This window comes from Pelodiscus sinensis, chromosome 4, assembly GCF_049634645.1.
Source record: "Pelodiscus sinensis isolate JC-2024 chromosome 4, ASM4963464v1, whole genome shotgun sequence".
In the NCBI taxonomy this organism is placed as follows: domain Eukaryota; kingdom Metazoa; phylum Chordata; order Testudines; family Trionychidae; genus Pelodiscus; species Pelodiscus sinensis.
Genome location: NC_134714.1, coordinates 31,656,680 through 31,674,133, shown reverse-complemented (window position 1 = coordinate 31,674,133; position 17,454 = coordinate 31,656,680). Strand labels below are relative to the sequence as shown.

Genomic DNA, 17,454 nt, shown 5'->3' with positions numbered 1-17,454 from the left:
AGGTACCACAAGACTTTTCACTGGCACGTGTCTTCCACCCCGATCCGATATATTCCCTGATATCACTACAGTCTCAAGTATAGATCCATCCAGCAGTACAATCATGATTTCTAGATCCTCCTTGACTTCTAATACTAATGTGGACCCCAGCACAGAATCCTTTAGCTCTGTCACTTGACATGAGAGAGGACACCTCCGTGGGTGGTGGGAAGGCCACATGCTGTCTGCCTTCCCCTTGTTCTAGGTCTAAGGGAGGCAACTCGACCTCTTCCACCCGATGCTCCCCTTCCTGCAGGAGCCAAGCCCCCCAACACAGGGACAGGCTTCCAGGGCTCACCCTGCACAAATCACGGTAGGAGCAGGTCTCCAAGCCCCATGTGAGCCTTCCAGGCCCTGGAGCATGGGGAGGGTAGGCAGCAAGCAGCCCAAGCCTCCCCAGCCCTGGAACAAGGGGAAGGCAGACAGCATGTGGCCTTCCCACCACCCACGGAGGTGTCCTCTCTCATGTCAAGTGACAGAGCTAAAGGATTCTGTGCTGGGGTTCACATTAGTATTAGAAGTCAAGGAGGATCTAGAAATCATGATTGTACTGCTGGATGGATCTATACCTGAGACTGTAGTGATATCAGGGAATATATCGGATCGGGTTGCCTCCCTGACCCTGGAGCCCAGAGAAGATAGGTGCTACACAGTCCCAGCCTCCCTGGCCCCAAAGCACAGAGTGGGTGGGTAGCACATGGCCCCAGCCTCCCCACCCAGACCTGGCGCATAGGGAGGGTGGGCATCACCAGTCTTCTGCCCTGGAGCACATGCAGGGCTCACTGACCCAGAGACCCCAGCCTCAGTGTGGCTCAAGCCTGGGAGCAGTCCAGGAGCCCAATGAAGCAGCGAGTGTTCTGGAGGCAGAGTGTGGGCAGGGCCACATCTGGCAGTTTGGGAAGGCAATGCCTTCCTCTGTCTCGTATACCTGCTCCCCATGGATACCTCCTCTGATTCAGAGGTCCGTATGCAGGACTATACTGTCTTGCACCCTCCTCCTCTTGAGGTATTCCCTGAAGAGGAGACCTCAGGCATTAGACACTTGATCCAATAGCTCTGGCAAGACCATCCTAGATGGGCAATGCCTTTCCCTTATACCCTTCTCCAGGGGTCTTTCTGGAGACCTTGGGCTCTGTATGAAGACCATATCTACAGGATATTCTTACACAAGAGGTCCCAACATGAGGACCTAGCTTAGGAGCCTCCATACCAAATTCAAGAGGAGCCATCAGAGGCTCAAGAATTCAGATGAAGTTTGCCCCAGAAAAGACAACTGTCCCTTCTCTGCCATCCTACATAGACAACTTTAAGAACTTGATTAAATGCATAATAGAGGCTTTATAGATTTCTTTGGAAGAAATCCAGGAACAAAAGCAGTTCTTGGTGGATATCTTGCACACCTCCACTGAGGGCAAGGTAGCCTTACCCATTAATGATGCCATTCTCTCACCAGCCCACACAATGTTGTAGACTCTAGCAATCATCTCTCTCACTTGTAACAGGCTCAGTAAAAAGTACTATGGCCCAGCCAAGGACTCAGTGTACTTGCTTTCACAGTCCTCTCCTAATTCCCAGGTCATCAATGTTGCAAACAAAAGGAGTCAGCAACATCATATCTGCAAAATCATAAAGCCCAAAGCAGATGGACTCCTCAAAAGTTGTCACTACATATCAACATACTTTAAGCAGTCCTTTATACCTGCTTTTGTTTCCTACCTCTGATCTGGGGCCAATTAGTTAGAGTTATGTAGGACAATGGCATGGTCATGTAATGTAAAAACTGCCAAGAAGTAACAAAATCATGAGTCTTATGTGAACACTCTGTGGAACTGGTGCATAGCTCTGTGAATAAATATCTCTGTGGTCTATCTGTGAGATCACAGAACACCATTGTAGTTTCATGGAACAGAATCTACTGTCAAGAGCACATAATAGCTAATCGACATGGCCTTTCAAGAGATCTGCCTTACCTGGGGACTTCCAGAGGTAGACCTCTTTGCCTTGCCTTCAAACTCTTATTTATACACTTTCCCTTCAATTGCACCGATCTACAAAGCCCTATTCAAACTGAAATAAAAAAACAGTTATTTTCATAACTCCAGAGAGACAGATGTGGATCCCAACCTGTACCCATCTGGCAACATATACTGTTGCACCTTCCTCTAATGAACAACTTCTTGACCCAGGAGTGGGGCTGCAGAATGCACTCCCATATCCTGCACCTCAAGTCCTGTCTCCATGCTGGTTCTTGGGCCTAGAACAGAAATGTTCTCCCAGAATTCAGTCAGTTCTGTTAAATATCAGGAATTCCACCATATGAAAGACTTACTTGCAGAAATGGAATCTCTTTCTGGGAATGAGTGACAGGGGAAGGCTCACTTGATGATCGCTTATTCTGTTAATTCCCTCAGGGGCAGTTGGCATTAGCGACTGGGCTAGATGGAACTTTGGTCTCACCAAATATGTCTCTTTTTGTGTTCTTCTCTTCCAGTCTTGTTGCACCCAATGCTCCATAACTGATCATTTTCTCTTGCTGTTTACTAGCTCCTAATTCTGAAATCACCGGGACTTTGCCTAAGCTTTGTTAAAGGTTCATTTAGTTGCCATCAAGGTGTTCCACTTGCAGATTGAGGGTTTTCTGGTCTTTGAACATCCTACAACAGCAATATTCTTTAAGGCACTCCTTAACCAATTCAAGTCAGTGCAGAAGCCTTTCCCCTCATCCCTAAAGATCTCAATTTAATGTTTAACTGATTGAGGGCTTCCCATCAAACCAAATGGCAAACTGCTCACAATTCCAAATGTTCTTCAAGTTTTTGTTCCTTGTGGTCGTGATTTTAGCCAGAAGTACAGAGGAACTAGGAGCCCTCATGGCTGACACACTATATATGGTAATTTATCTGTGCACAATTGTATTGCATCCTACTCCTTTCTTTTTCCATAAAATATCATCAGAGTTCCACGTCAGTCAGGACATTCAGCTGCTGGTATTTTACCCAAACTGTGCGTACATGAGAGAGTTTGCATTTATTTTATTTATCATACTTTTGGGCATCTATCTATTTACTTGTCTGTCTGTCTACATATTACATACATATACAATATTACATATGCATATATTTGATTAGCTCCCTTCATGTCCTTTATGTGTCACTTGTCATCTTATATTGTAAGCTTTTTGGGTAGGGATCATCTATATGTTTTAGGATGTAACTTTTCTATTGTTATCATTCTGGTGTTTTATCAATAACATTTTTATTTGTTATTAGTATTGCATATTGAGTTGAAATCTTGCCATCTATTGTAGAGTCTCCACTGGCTTTTACTCATTCTCCTGACTGCACGTTTATTACTGACCTGAAGAATGAAGATGTTGCAGTTCATAACTCTAAAGAAATCCCTACGGTTCACTGCATTTCTCAAAATCCTTTGCATTATAGCATTGCATCAGCAACAGCTATACAAAAGATAAGAAATCTAGAAAGTCTTATTGGAATTGATCCAGGTAAAAAAAAATTAACATTTTTCTTGAGTTATTGAAAAATTGGTAATTCTAGAAACAGGATTTGCCATACTAAATTAGTATGGCACATTTAGTTCATTTATCTATTGCATAATTTATTTTAAGTAGTAAAAACTAAAAGGTAATTGCAAATATTACAAAAAATTCCTATGTTAGATTATTCTGTTTGACTATTGTTAGTTCTCTCCTCCCACCTACTTTGGACCAGGCTAAAGTATGGGGTTTGCACCGGAAAACAGGGAAACACCAGTTCAGTTCTCATTCCTAATCTCATTTGCAGAATCTGAGTTCTAGACAGTCAGGCCTGCTGGTTAGAGTAGTGGCCTAGAACAGATACCAAGGGTTGAAGCTGGAGATAGAGTTGGGATGAGGCCGCAAACATCACTGAAACATAGATATGCCAACTCAATATCATAGTCATACTTTGGAAGTAGGATGAAATCGAAGTTGGATGGGATTCAGTCCAAAGGTCTGGGTACAGGACTAGAGCAGATCAGGAACAGGAGCAGCTGACTTGGGCTAGAATAAGGCTTAGGTAAGGCTGGGGCAGAAACAGGGATAGGATCATGGGCAGGTAGAAAGCCTATGGATTTTGTAACAGTAGGAGGGTTCCTAGTCAAATGGAGGAGCATTTCTTCCACAGCTGCAGATCCAGGCCAGGGTTGGCTTTCAGGAGGTAGAGAGGGGGCACCTCTTCCCTCTGCTGTAGGGCCAGGGCTGGGGGAGATGCATTTCTTCCCATGCCACACTGACTCCTTGTGTGGCACTTAATAGGCTGTGCAGGTTAGAGGGAACATAGATAATGACCCATCCCTCAGGGTTGTTCAGGGAGTCCTTCCAATCTCTCCTTTCCTCATCATTTTCTCACACACATGCATGCACACAAATGTGCGTTCCATACAGACACACATGATATGAGACCAGCAGGGCTTCAGACTGAACAATTGTCTTCCCAATCCTCTAAAAGTCCACTAAAGACCATGTCACTGCAGTTACCTTATGGGAAGTGTTGTGTTTTGCTGATTGTCCTGTTCTTCTGCTCTTTCACTATCTCTGTGTCATTAGTGCCAGGACTGAGGAACAGGTTATTGGCTGCTCCCCTCCTTGAACCAGACTGACATTGCAGGACAGACACTGGATAGATGAGGTCATCTGCATTGTAACATTCAACCAAAGGCAGATTAAGCTTTTGTGGGGCCCATTCCCCAGCCCTCCTGCCTGGAGTCCCCATTTGGCACTCCTAATGGGGTGCAGGAGCTTGACCCACTCTGCCCACCCAGCACTTCTGCAGAGAAATGGGATCAGGACACTGGGCTTTCCCCTGCCCACCTTGTACTTCTGCTGGGGAGCAGAGTTAGGGATTGGGTGTGTGCCCCACTCTGTTCGCCTGACATGCCAGCTGGGGAGGTGGGGATCAGGCACAGAAGTTTGCCTTCTTCCACATGCCAGCGCTTCTTCCAGGGAGCAGGACTGGCAGAGCAGAACAAGCTCTGCATCTTGATCCCACTCCCTGGCAGAAGGACTGGGCTGTTAAAGTTGGGGTGTGAGGTCACTTATTTTTCTGTGGGCCTCCAGTTGACCAAGGCCCCTGGGCACTGGCCCATTAGCCCAGTAACTAATCTGTCACTGCACCCAACTGTTTTGAGGCACTTCTGACCAAAGAAATCACTTCATTTTCACTGACCACGCACTCCACTCATAGTTCATAGGCCTCCAAAAAAGATGCAAGCCACATGAGGCTCAATCTGACTATATTGTTGTTATTATTCAACATTCATAGAATACTAGAACTAGAAGGGACCGAGCATCATCTAGACCATTCCTGATGGATGTCTATCTAACCTGCTCTTAAATATCTCCAGAAATATAGATTCCACAATCTCCCTAAGCAATTTATTCCAGTGTTTAACCACCCTAACAGTTAGGAAGTGTTTCCTAATGTCCAACTTAAACCTCCCTTGCTGCAGTTTAAGCCCATTACTTCTTGTCCTATCATCAGAGGCCAAGGAGAACAATTTTTCTCCCTCCTCCTTGTAACACCCTTTTAAATACTTGAAAACCACTATCATGTCCCCTCTCAGTCTTCTCCTTTCCAAAGTAAACAATCCCTGTTCTTTCAGTCTTCTCTCATAACTTATGTTCTCTAGACTGTTAATCATTCTTGTTGTTCTTCTCTGAACCTTCTCCAATTTCTCCACAACTTTCTTGAAATGTGGTGCCCAGAACAGGACAGTACTCTAACTGAGGCCTACTCAACACAAAGTAGAGCTGAAGAATGACTTCTCGTGTCTTGCTCACAAAACTCCTGTTAATGCATTCCAGAATCATGTTTGCTTTTTTTGCAACAGTGTCATGCTGTTGACTCATACTTAGCCTGTAGTCCACTATGACCCCTAGATCTCTTTCTGCTGTACTCCTTCCTAGACAGTCACTTCCCATTCTGTATGTGTAAAATGGATTGTTCCTTCCTAAGTGGAGTACTTTGCATTTGTCCTTATTAAAATGCATCCTATTTACCTCAGACAATTTCTCCAGTTTGTCCAGATCATTTTGAATTATGACCCTGTCCTCCAAAGCAGTTGCAATCCCTCCCAGCTTCGTATCATCCTCAGACTTAATAAGCAAACTTTCTATGCCAATATATAAATCACTGATGAAGATATTGAACAGAACTGGTCCCAAAACAGCCCGCTGTGGAACCCTACTTATTATGCCCTTCCAGCATGATTGTGAATCATTAATAACTACTCTCTGAGAATGGTTATCCAGTCAGATAACAGTTATCATTCGGTATAGCCAAAAAACCTTAGCCAGGTTGGTCCCTGTGTGCTAGGCCCTGTATTCCAGTTTCTTCCAGGGAACTGAGTTTCTTATACTGGCATCAGAGCCTGTTAATTGCACTCTCTCCCTCAAGCCACATCACTCAATGCTTCAATCAGTTCATCAGGAATTACTGGTTTGGTCATTCATGATGAAGAAACAGGCTAGAGCTAAAAGGTCTGAGTAAGTTTGAATGACATCTGCCCTTTCCCATTTAGGAGGCAGCCTATAATCACAGTGTGAAATGCCCATTTACAAATCCACTGCCTTGCCCTGTCCTGGTGCAGTATTCCTATGCTTACCTCTATGAGTATGTGCATGAGCCTGAGTTTAAATGTTTATCTGTGTATTTGAACATGTACACAGGAATGTGCTTGATCTCATTTGTGTAAAATGACTGGGGTCTGGAATTTTGGATCTTCTCTGACCCTGATTTTGTTCTTTACGGAACAGCTTTGGGCCAAGACACATGAATTATTTAAAAGGGAAAAGTGGCTCCCTAATAAGAGGCTCAATGAACAAGATCCCCTCTGCCCAAGAGTCTTTTTTGTTATATTTTCAAAGTTTATATCCTGCATTCCCGTCCCACATCTCTTTTTCCTCAATTCACTCTCATCTCTTACCAAACTCTTATCCCCAGTACTTCTGCATTTTCCAGTGATTTTGAATATGGGTATGCTCTCTTTCTGAATGTATCTATTGACTCAATATTTATTATGAGTGGAACTAATACCCCATCGGCTTCTTCTTTATAAAAAAATTAAAATAAAGCCCTTATCCATTTGGAGTTTCAGAAATCTGAATCCAGACCTGAATTCTTCATGTTCCACAGCTCAGTCTGAGATGAGAGAGGCTGCCCAACCCGTCCTTTTCTGTTTTTGTAAAGGAGCCACTAGGTACAACTAGGCCTGGCAAGGGATTATTAGCTGTTTTTTGTTTGTTTTGTTTTGTTTTTTGACCTTGTCAGGAATTGGTCCTGACAGAACCTCCAATAGGTGTTAATATACTAAAAATCTAGTACCATCTTTTAACAAAGTCATTTTTTATTTTTAGGAAACCGGGGCATAAAACATTTGTGCTGCCAAGATGAGCTGCTAAAAGCTTGTCTATCTCTTTCACATGCTCGATCAGTGCTGATAACCACTGGATTGCCTACTCACTTCAACCATCAGCCACCTGAAGAGAATGATGGCCCTTTAGGAGCCATTGCGATGGCAGCCATGTTGCAGAGCTTGGAGAAAGATGTTGTTATAGTAACAGATCAGAGAGCCATGAGTTTGTATAAAAAGATTATTGAGGATACTATTCAGCAAGGTAAAATGCGCAGTTATGAAACAAAGACAATTTGCTTTTCAGTTTTCATTTGCTACAGAGCTGTCCTGCCCGTAGGATGGTTTGGCACGGCTGTTCCAGGCCCTCTGCTTTGTGACCGTCCATGGAGACCACCTCAACCATCCTATGGGCTTTGCTCCACAGGCTGAGAGGACTTGGGAGAGGGCATTGGGGCAAAATGGAACAGGCTGCTAGCTTGCTTCAGCTTGGTTCTCGCCGCCATGCTGAGGGGCAACCCCTGAGCCTGGCCCCTAGGTAATTCCCGGCTTGCATTGCTCAGGGAGGAGGTAAGGGGCAGAGCAGGGGTTGAGCTTGGGAGTGGGGCCAGGTGGGGAGAAGGCCTGCACCAGATGGAATTGCCCTAGCCCCTGTGCCTGGTGTCCCACCCCCATCTAGGGACAGACTTTATTTGCTAATCTGGTTCAGACACTATTTTATTGCAATCTCTAAATTAGTTCAGGCTTTTAAGAAGTGCTTTAACATCTAGACGGAAAGGACCAGATCTTAACCTCGTTAAATCAACATAGTTCCATTGATTTCCTTGAAATGACACTGATTTATGCTAATTGATCATAGGCCCCTAATCTTCTGAAATACATCTAGAATCTTTCTTCTATTACACTACATTTTAAAATGCAAGACTATGTCTACACTGGCGGCATCTCACTCAAGAACTCTTTTGCGGAAGAGTTCTTGTGCAAAAAATCTTCCACAAGAGCGCGTCCACACGGCCATGTGCTTTTGCACAAGAGATGTTCTTTTGCGCAAGAGCATCCATGGCAGTGTGGACACTCTCTTGCGCAAGAAAGCTCTGATGGCAATTTTAACTACAGGCAGTCCCCGAGTTACGCGGATCTGACTTACGTCGGATCCGCAGTTACGAACGGGGCTTTTCTCGCCCCGGAGGACGGGAGCGGCGGGACGCCCAGATGAGCCGCGGTCCTGCCGCCCGCGTTCTCCGGGGCGAGAAAAGCTGCTCCCCGTCTCCCTGGTCTGCTGGTCAGACCAGGGAGACGGGAAGCAAAGCCTCGAAGGCCGCCCGCAGCAGGACAGCCGCGGCGCGCCTGGGCTGTCCCGCTGCGGGCGTCCTCCGCGGCTTTGCTCCGCGTCTACCTCGTCTGACCAGCAGACCAGGGAGACGGGGAGCAAAGCCTCGGAGGCCGCCCGCAGCGGGACAGCCGCGGCGCGTCTGGGCTGTCCCACTGTGGGCGTCCTCCGCGGCTTTGCTCCCTGTCTCCCTGGTCTGCTGGGGGGGGAGCGCAGCTAGTGCCCCCTCTCCCCCAGCAGACCAGGCTTTTCTGCGCCCGATGCCTGGGGTAGAGCAGCTGGGGCACTGCTGGGTTGGTCCCACAGCGCCGCTCCTTGGCACTACTGGACCAACCCGGCAGCACCCCAGCTGCTCTGCCCCAGGCGTCCTGATTCAGCCACTGCTGGTCAGTTTCAGCAGCGGCTGAATCAGGACGCCTGGGGCAGAGCAGCTGGGGTGCTGCTGGGTTGCTCCAGTAGCGCCGAGGAGTGGCGCTACTGGAGCAACGCAGCAGCATCCCAGCTGCTGTGCCCCAGGCGTCCCCAAGTCAGCCGCTGCTGAAACTGACCAGCGGCTGACTACAGGAAGCCCAAGGCAGAGTTGCTCTTCCCCCGGCTTCCTGGAATCAGCCGCTGATCAGTTTCAGCAGCAGCTGACTTGGGGACGCCTGGGGTTCTTAAGTTGAAACTGTATGTAAGTCAGAACTGGCATCCAGATTTAGCCGCTGTTGAAACTGATCAGTTTCAGCAGCGGCTGAATCTGGACGCCAGTTCCGACTTGCATACAAAATTCAACTTAAGAACAAACCTACAGTCCCTATCCTGTACGTAACCCGGGGACTGCCTGTATAGGGGCTTCTTGCGTAAGAAATTCATGTTGCCTGTCTACACTACCCTCTTGTGGAAGAGCTCTTGCGCAAGAGGGCTTATTCTTTGTGGGGAAAGGAATAACTCTTCTGGAAGAAGCCCTGCTTTACAATGCTATACTGTAAATTTAGTTGTGTAAGAATGCTCATGCAGTGTAGACAGCAGGCAAGTTTTTGCACAAGATCAGTTGTTTTTGCACAAGAAGCTGCCAGTGTAGACATAGCCCAATAGTATCATCAGAAAGTAGAAGGTGAAAAGAGAATTTATTATTAAAAGTGTCTTCATCCCTGCTCATTTGACCTGCTCAGTTGGTCCAAATAACATCTCTAGATTCTGGCTTGCAGCTCTTAATTGTACAGAAGCTAAAGATGGGCAACTAGTATAATTGTTCTCAACTGGAAAATACTGTCTTACACAATCATGTTTGCTAGGCTTACCTTACACACAAAAAAATGACCTGTAGAATCCATTTTGAATTTTTGTTTGTTGTAGGAGTACTGAACACACCGGTGCCTCTACTGAGTTATCAGGGAAATGCTGCAGAGTCAGCTTTAATGTTTTTGTGTGAGAATGGGAATCTTGAAAGACCCAGGTATGTATATTAAGTTCCTGAAAATGAATAGGAAGGTGTCTATGCGAAGTCATAGTAAAAGAAACAGCTCTGTTCACAGAAGATATGATTGCAAGCAAATTCTTGAAGCATGAACTATCTGCCAATCAAATTATTTTGCTTCTTTGTAAAATTACTTTGCTTTTATAAAATATATATTAAGTAAATATTACAGTAGCAATTGAAGATCTGAAATTAAAGGTTAATTAACAAAAGAGAATTCTAGATCAAGCACTTCCACTCTGCTGTGGTATTGCAGTGCATGTGAAATACATGATTCCACATTATCCTGAGACCTCTGCAATCCCAAGGTGCAACAGGGAATGGGAAAGAAAGTACATTAATAGTACTTTCCATTGATATTGCAACTTTCAGATGAAAATCTCAAAGATCTCTACATTCAGTAACTTACACTACAGCTGTGAAATACTGTATATTATTATACCCATCTTATCAATGAGAATAGTAAGCTACAGAGAGATTAAATATCTTTCCAAAGACCACACAAAATCCAGTGACAGAATCAGGAACACCATCCTAAAATCCAGGACAGTAGTCTACTTTCATCCATGCTCTAATCTTTGATAATCCACTTTATTCTAGCATGCAAAATGCTACTATCGCTTTTAAATGTCTGAAAAAGATCCTCGTTATATTTAGACACCCTCATCCAAAAATTTTAAATTGTCCATATGGTTCTGAAAACTCATTCAAACTATGCAAGTGAACTCTGATGTGTACAAAATCCTTGAATTGAACATGCATATATTTAGGTTTGTATACATGCCTTGCTGTTTACACTAAAATATACATGTATTGAATATCTGGCCAGCAACTTACATTTCCTTTTAATGAACTTACTGTTTTATTTTCTTGAACCAATATGGCTTTGTCTAGACTGGCCAGTTTTTCCGGAAAATCAGCTGCTTTTCCAGAAAAACTTGCCAGCTGTCTACACTGGCTGCTTGAATTACCGCAAAAGCACTGACTTCCTACTGTAAGAAATCAGTGCTTCTTGTGGAAATACTATTCTGCTCCCGTTCAGGCAAAAGTCTCTTTTGCACAAAGCTTTTGCGCAAAAGGGCCAGTGTAGACAGCTCAGATTTGTTTTCCGCAAAAAAGCCCCGATCGCGAAAAGTGCTTTTGCGGAAAATCATGCCAATCTAGACACAGCCATATATGTGTAGAGTTGTAAAATAAATTCTAGGGGCCGATACGTCCATATACAATTAGCAGCCAATTCTCTTTAATAACTTTTCATCTAAATATATGCATCTTCAATTTATTCAATTTCAATGTATTTCTTTAGGTTAATTAAAAACTGTAGTTTCTATAACATCCTGTTTTCATTTCTCATACACTAGACTCAAGAGTCACACATAATTCAGCTACAGCTGATTTGTACCTCAATAGATCCCATAATCCTAGGAGGCTAAACTGAATATTTTTTTATGTTGGAAATTCAATTGTACAAGGACAACTGGGATCACAGCATGTATTAGTCCATATCATAAAACCACTAAGTAACATAACACAACTGGTAGCTTCTTATAGAAGTGTTGCACATTAAAGAGGTATGTTGGCAGAGCTGGGGTGGATTCCAACAGGGACTGCCTAAAAGAGAGCCTTCTTGCACTCTTACAAGCACCAAATTTGTCAGAAATCTTAAACAAAAGAAACCAAATAAATGAGAAATGTTCAAGCAGTGCAGTGCTTTATATAGGAGATTATGAACAATAAACTGCACTTTTATAGTACCTTCCCTCAGAGGATATTAAACTGACTTGCAAACTCTAACGATTTAAAAGCAATAGCCCTGTGTCAGATGCTACCTACTTTTAAAATGAGGCACAGAGAGGATTAGGCCCAGATTCTCAAAGGTATTTAGGTGCCTAACTCTTGTTGAAATCAGAAGTGATTCAACCATTGCTTTACTGGGGAGAGGATTTCAACTCTCTCTCCATTTGTTGCTGGCAGTTTAAAGGGGCTGCATTAAAGCTACCATGGAAACAAACCAAATATGTAAAACAAAATGTAGAGGGCTGAATTCAAGAGTGAGACAAACCATGCTGTAAATTGCATGTTGGGTGTAAAATGGTGGGGAAATAGATGTACAGGATATGGTCCAGTTTAGCATCGGAGACTTTGCAAAATGAGTGTCATGTGGACCTAAAGAGATAGAAGCAAAGTGTATGGCAGGAAAAGCAACTGACAGAAAAATGTAAGAGCTAAATTTCACAATCACATTTCCCCCATTAACTAATTTATTACCTTGTCTTTGACTAGATTTGATCACCTCATAGCAATAGAACGTGCAGGAATGGCTGCTGATGGCAATTATTATAATGCAAGGAAAGTCAATCTTAAGCATCTAGTGGATCCCATAGATGAACTGTTCCTAACTGCACGTACCATCCCTGGAGTCACAACAACAGGTAAGCATGAGTCCATGGCATCTCCTCAGTGATAAAGAGAAAAACAAAACGCAGAAATGCTTATAAGCTGGAAAGGAGGATAAATTAGTAAGCAACTTCCAAAAGATGACTTTAGGTCTGCCGCTGTTTGTCTCTGCCAAATTCGAAGGACCAGCTAGCAGAAAAACACGCTGGAAAAGGTGTAGAAAAATCACAGAAATGTAGAGCTGGAAGGAACCTCAACAGGTCATCCAGTCCAGCCCCTTGCACTGGGGCAGGACCAGTATGCCTAGACCAATATACCCTGAGAGCTGTTTGTCGATCTTGTTCTTAAAAGCCTCTAAAAGGGAAGATTCCACATACCCTCTTGGAAGCCAATTCTATTGCTTAACTATCCTTAAAGTTAAAAAGTTTCTCTTAATATCTAACCTAAATCTCTCTTCTAGCAGTTTATACCGATTATCTCTTGTCCTGCTTTAGTGAATATGGACAACAATTGATCACAGTCCTCTGTATAACAGCCCTTAACATATTTGACAAATAGTTCCTCCTCCCACTCTTCTAAGAATAAATTGTCTGCTGTAGGCATTAGCTTCTCCTCAGGAAGAATGGCTCTTGTGCAAAAGGGGGTTTGTGCGCAAAAAGGAGCCATCTACACAGCACTTTTTTGTGCAAAAACCTTTTGCACAAAAGGGAACCAAGGAGGAAATGCAAATGAGAGTGCGACATATGCAAATGAGCACCCATTTGCATTTCCTCTTGCGGAAGAGGATCGTAGTGTAGACGCAGCCTGAGACAGGATTTGCCAATCTCCTTCCAGATACTCTCTTCCAGCCTACAATTAGACCTCCTCAATGGGAACTGCCATGAGAATGTGTCCAGGTCAGTGGAATCCAGCCCCATATCAGTGGCTGTAATGAACAGGGGGAGTGCTGACCAACACCCAGTGACTAAGGGATTAAACTCAGGTAGCTAACAAAGGTGGTGGCCAGGGGGCTGAGAGAACCAATCTAGATAGTGGGATGAAATTTGAATTGGATATAGCTTTCTTGCCTACTTTATTTCTGTGCGAGAGAAAACCCAGGAGATGGGAGACACAGAATGATTTAAATCCAGGCAGGACTACCATGCCTCCACGGAATTTGGAGTAGACAGAGCATGGTCGTGTAGTGAACAAACAGGAAAGTGGAAGTAAGTAAAAGGGAAAAAAAGTGGATCTAGTCGTGTTCGGGGTATTGTCTCTTTATTTTGTGGTTTGGTTTGAACTGCTCTGTATGAATCTATGCCTCCCCTCTCCCTTTACCATATAGACTTTGTTTCCAGAGACTTTTCTGTGTTTTAATTTGCTTTCCTTAGTTGCTGTGTAACATCCAGCAACCAAGTATGCGTTATCAAGTTTATCTTTTGTTTTGTAATAAAAAAATCACTTTTTAAGGTGATGATTTGATTCTTGTGTCCTGGAAGGTCTGTCTTTCTGTGTGTAACTGCATGCCTCAGACTGAGGGGGTCAGCTACCAGAGACTACAGCTTGTTTTTCTCTTTTCTCTTTTCAAGCTCTTTTGGGGACAAAAAAGCTTGGGGGTACCACTGGGGGTGGTTTTTAGTGTTCACCCCTGGTTTTTAGGGATAAAAAAAATCACTTGATGGTGGCAGCGATTCCCCAAAATCTGTGTATTGTGATTTTGGGGGGAAATTTTTATAACCAGTTCCTGTAGAGATAAGGATTTGAAACTCTCTTGCAAGCCCCCACCTTCTCCACCCAGAGTGCCAGAATGGGAAACAGCCCTGACAGTGACGGTTTTGGAATTTTCCCCTCCTTCCAGATTTTGTTCTCATTGTGTGTACTCAATGCCCTCCTCCAGAAAGGCAGAGTCTATGGAACGTATGACTCTGTCTCCAGACTCCGTTATTGGGCCTTTCACAGAGCATCAAGAAGAGTGTGTAGAGCCAGCGCAATAGCCATAGAAGTTGTTGTGCCTTCTTAGAACTGCAGGATTAGAAGGCACTGCAAGGGTCCTCTAGGCTAACCCCCTGTTGAGATGCAGAATTTGTTGTGTCTAAATCATCCAAGACAGCTAGCTATTGAGTTTCCTTTTGAAAACCTCTAGTGAAGGAACTTCCACTACCACCCTAGGCAGTTTGTTCCATTGTCTTAGGATATGTCTACACTACAGCTTTATTTTGAAATATCTTAATTCGAAGTAGTTACTTCGAAATAAGTTATTTCGAAATAATGCGTCTATACACAAAATACAATTCAAAATAGCTTTTTGCTAAATCAAAATAGTGCGTCCACTCTGATTGGATGCTGAATCGCATTTAAGGCCAGCTGAAACCAGTTCTGGCAGGGTATCAGGTCAGTAGTTACTTTGTATGCTGTCTGAGGTTATCTGAGGCTTGTGCTGAAAGGGACCCCCTGCTGTACAGGTTCTCAGCTTTCTCTGCTTGCTTGCCTACCTCGCTGATGGACAGCAAAGCATTTTTCTCTCTGTCTGCTTGATTGCCCTCACTTGGGACACCACAGCACTTGTCACCATGGAGCCAGAGCCGCCCCTGGGCACTCTGGTGCTTCTTTTGGATGTTTTGCTGCAAGCCTGGCAGCAAGTGCTGGAGACTGCCTGGCACCATCTGCGGCAGCCCAACCCCCAGGTCCTCTTCCGGACCCCCCCCGGGGGCCATGGAAGAGCAGCGCATCTGGCACCTGGACACCAGCAGCGACTGGTGGGACCACATCATCCTGGAGCTCTGGGGAGTCCAACAGTGGACCCAGAACTTCAGGATGAAGAAGGACACCTTTATCGAGCTCAGTGAGTGGCTCGCCCCTTCTCTGTGGCAATAGGACACGCACATGAGGCCCCGCCATTCCCCTCCAGAAGCGTGTGGCCATTGCCCTATGGAAGCTCTCCACTCCGGATAGCTACCGATCCATTGGCAACCAGTTCAGCGTGGGGAAATCCACCGTTGGAGCAGTGCTCATGCAGGTATGGCAGTCTCCGGCCATAGTGCCGAGGGGTGGGGGCAAGGAGTGGATGGTCTGCCCCAGGGAAAAAAGGGGGAAGGGGTTCAAGTCCCCTCCATGGGAGGGTTTGTTCTGTCCCAGCTGCACTTTGGACTGCCTGCGGTGGCTAGGATTGCGGGGGGGAAGGGGTTGGTCCTGGGAAGTGGGGGCATGGAGCAGCGGTAGGCAAGGAACACTCTTGGCCACCCTGGCACCCCAGTGACTCTTGGTTTTGTCTCTCTCTCTGCAGGTGGTCAAGACCATCAATAGAGTGCTGCTCCACAGAGTCGTCCGCCTCATGGATTTGGACATGGTCATCAAGGGGTTTGGTGCCCTGGGATTCCCCAACTGCCGGGGGGGGGGGCAATCGACGGGACGCACAACACCATCCATGCCCCAGAACACCCGGCCTCCCTCTACATTAACTGGAAGGGGTTCTTCTCGGTCATCCTGCAGTCCGTGTCTGACCACCGGGGCTGCTTCCTGGACATCAATGTGGGCTGGTCCAGCAAAGCACATGACATGCGGGTTTACCACAACTCCTCTGTGTGCTAGAGGCTGCACGCTGGGACCTTCTTCCCCGACTGCCACATCAGGGTCAGGGACGTGGACATGCCTGTCTGCTTGGTGGGGGATGCAGCCTATCCAATACAACCCTGGTTCATAAAGCCCTACACGGGACACCTCAACCCTTCCTGGTAGACCTTTAATGCCAGGCTCAGCAGAGCCCGCATTGTGGTGGAGGGGGGCCTTCGGCTGGCTGAAGGCCTGATTTAGATGCCTCCTCACCCGCCTCGACCTCTCTGAGGAATATTCCGTCCGTGGTGGCGGCGTGCTGTGTGCTGCACAATTGGTGAGAGCAGAAGACTTTCCTGCCAGGCTGGATGGCAGAGACCGACCACTTGGCTGGCCTGTATGTACAGCCCCACACAGCTGCCATCCGGGAGGCCTATCGGGGGGCTGTCCATATCCAGGAGGCCCTGCGGGAAAGCTTCCACATGGAACAGAACTGAAGTCTCCCTGGCGTGCCCCACTGTGGCCTTGTGCCTTATTCCACCCTCACATCCTTCCACTTACCCCTCCCTAACCCCCCTTCCTGGTTAAAAAATACAGGTTCGCACATGCGCAGGTTGCTGCGTGATCTGGGGTAAGCAAGGCCCATGCGCACAGTCCCTGGGCTCTCCTCCCTCCCCCCTGGGAAGGGGACAGTGATAGCACTTACACGGTGTGGCCTCCCCGGATGACCCTGGTGACTCCGCTGCTGGGACAGCTTGGGGGATGTCCTGCCGGCGTGGTGCCCTCGGTGACAGCTCCCCCTCTGAGATCTGATCAAGGCCCTCTGCTCCCGGCTTGCTGCCCCCTGGGCTGGCATGGACCATCCTGTCCCCCCAGGATGCGGGCCAGGGCCTTGAAATAGGGGCAGGTGTGTACCCCTGTTGGGGAGCTGTCCTGTATGGCCCTGGCATATCCCTGCCACAATTCTTTAATTTTCATGCGCACTTATTCTTGGGTGTGCATGTGGCCTTTTGTGGCCATGGTGCCAGCTATGTGGCTGTAGACGGCGGCGTTACTCTGTCTAGCGCAGAGATCATGGACTTTGGAGGCCCCCCCAAACCTCAATGAGGTCCATGATCTCCACACTAGTCCAGGATGACACCCGCCTTCTCCGGCTCTTGGGAGCTGGGGGACTGGGCGGTGGAGGGCTGTCTGGATCTGGCTCCTTGGCTCATATTGGGGCCACTGGGTCAGGGTCAGTGACTGCTGGCTCTGTGCTTGCAGGCCTGTAGCTGGCACAGGCACTGTGGCCAGAGTCTACCCCTTTAAG

The 17,454-nt window shown here is 46.1% G+C and overlaps 1 protein-coding gene across 7 annotated transcripts in view; it reads left to right on the top strand.

Annotated features, from left to right (window-relative positions):
• Window positions 1–17,454, top strand: part of DGLUCY (D-glutamate cyclase) — an 85,016-nt gene that overhangs the window by 45,853 nt on the left and 21,709 nt on the right. For all 7 annotated transcript variants that reach the window (XM_075926723.1, XM_025190959.2, XM_025190957.2 and 4 more), the window contains exons 7-10: window positions 3,347–3,544; window positions 7,436–7,696; window positions 10,100–10,199; window positions 12,504–12,652. In XM_075926723.1, the coding sequence (XP_075782838.1) occupies window positions 3,347–3,544; window positions 7,436–7,696; window positions 10,100–10,199; window positions 12,504–12,652 (708 nt within the window). The remainder of the gene's footprint in view (window positions 1–3,346; window positions 3,545–7,435; window positions 7,697–10,099; window positions 10,200–12,503; window positions 12,653–17,454) is intronic.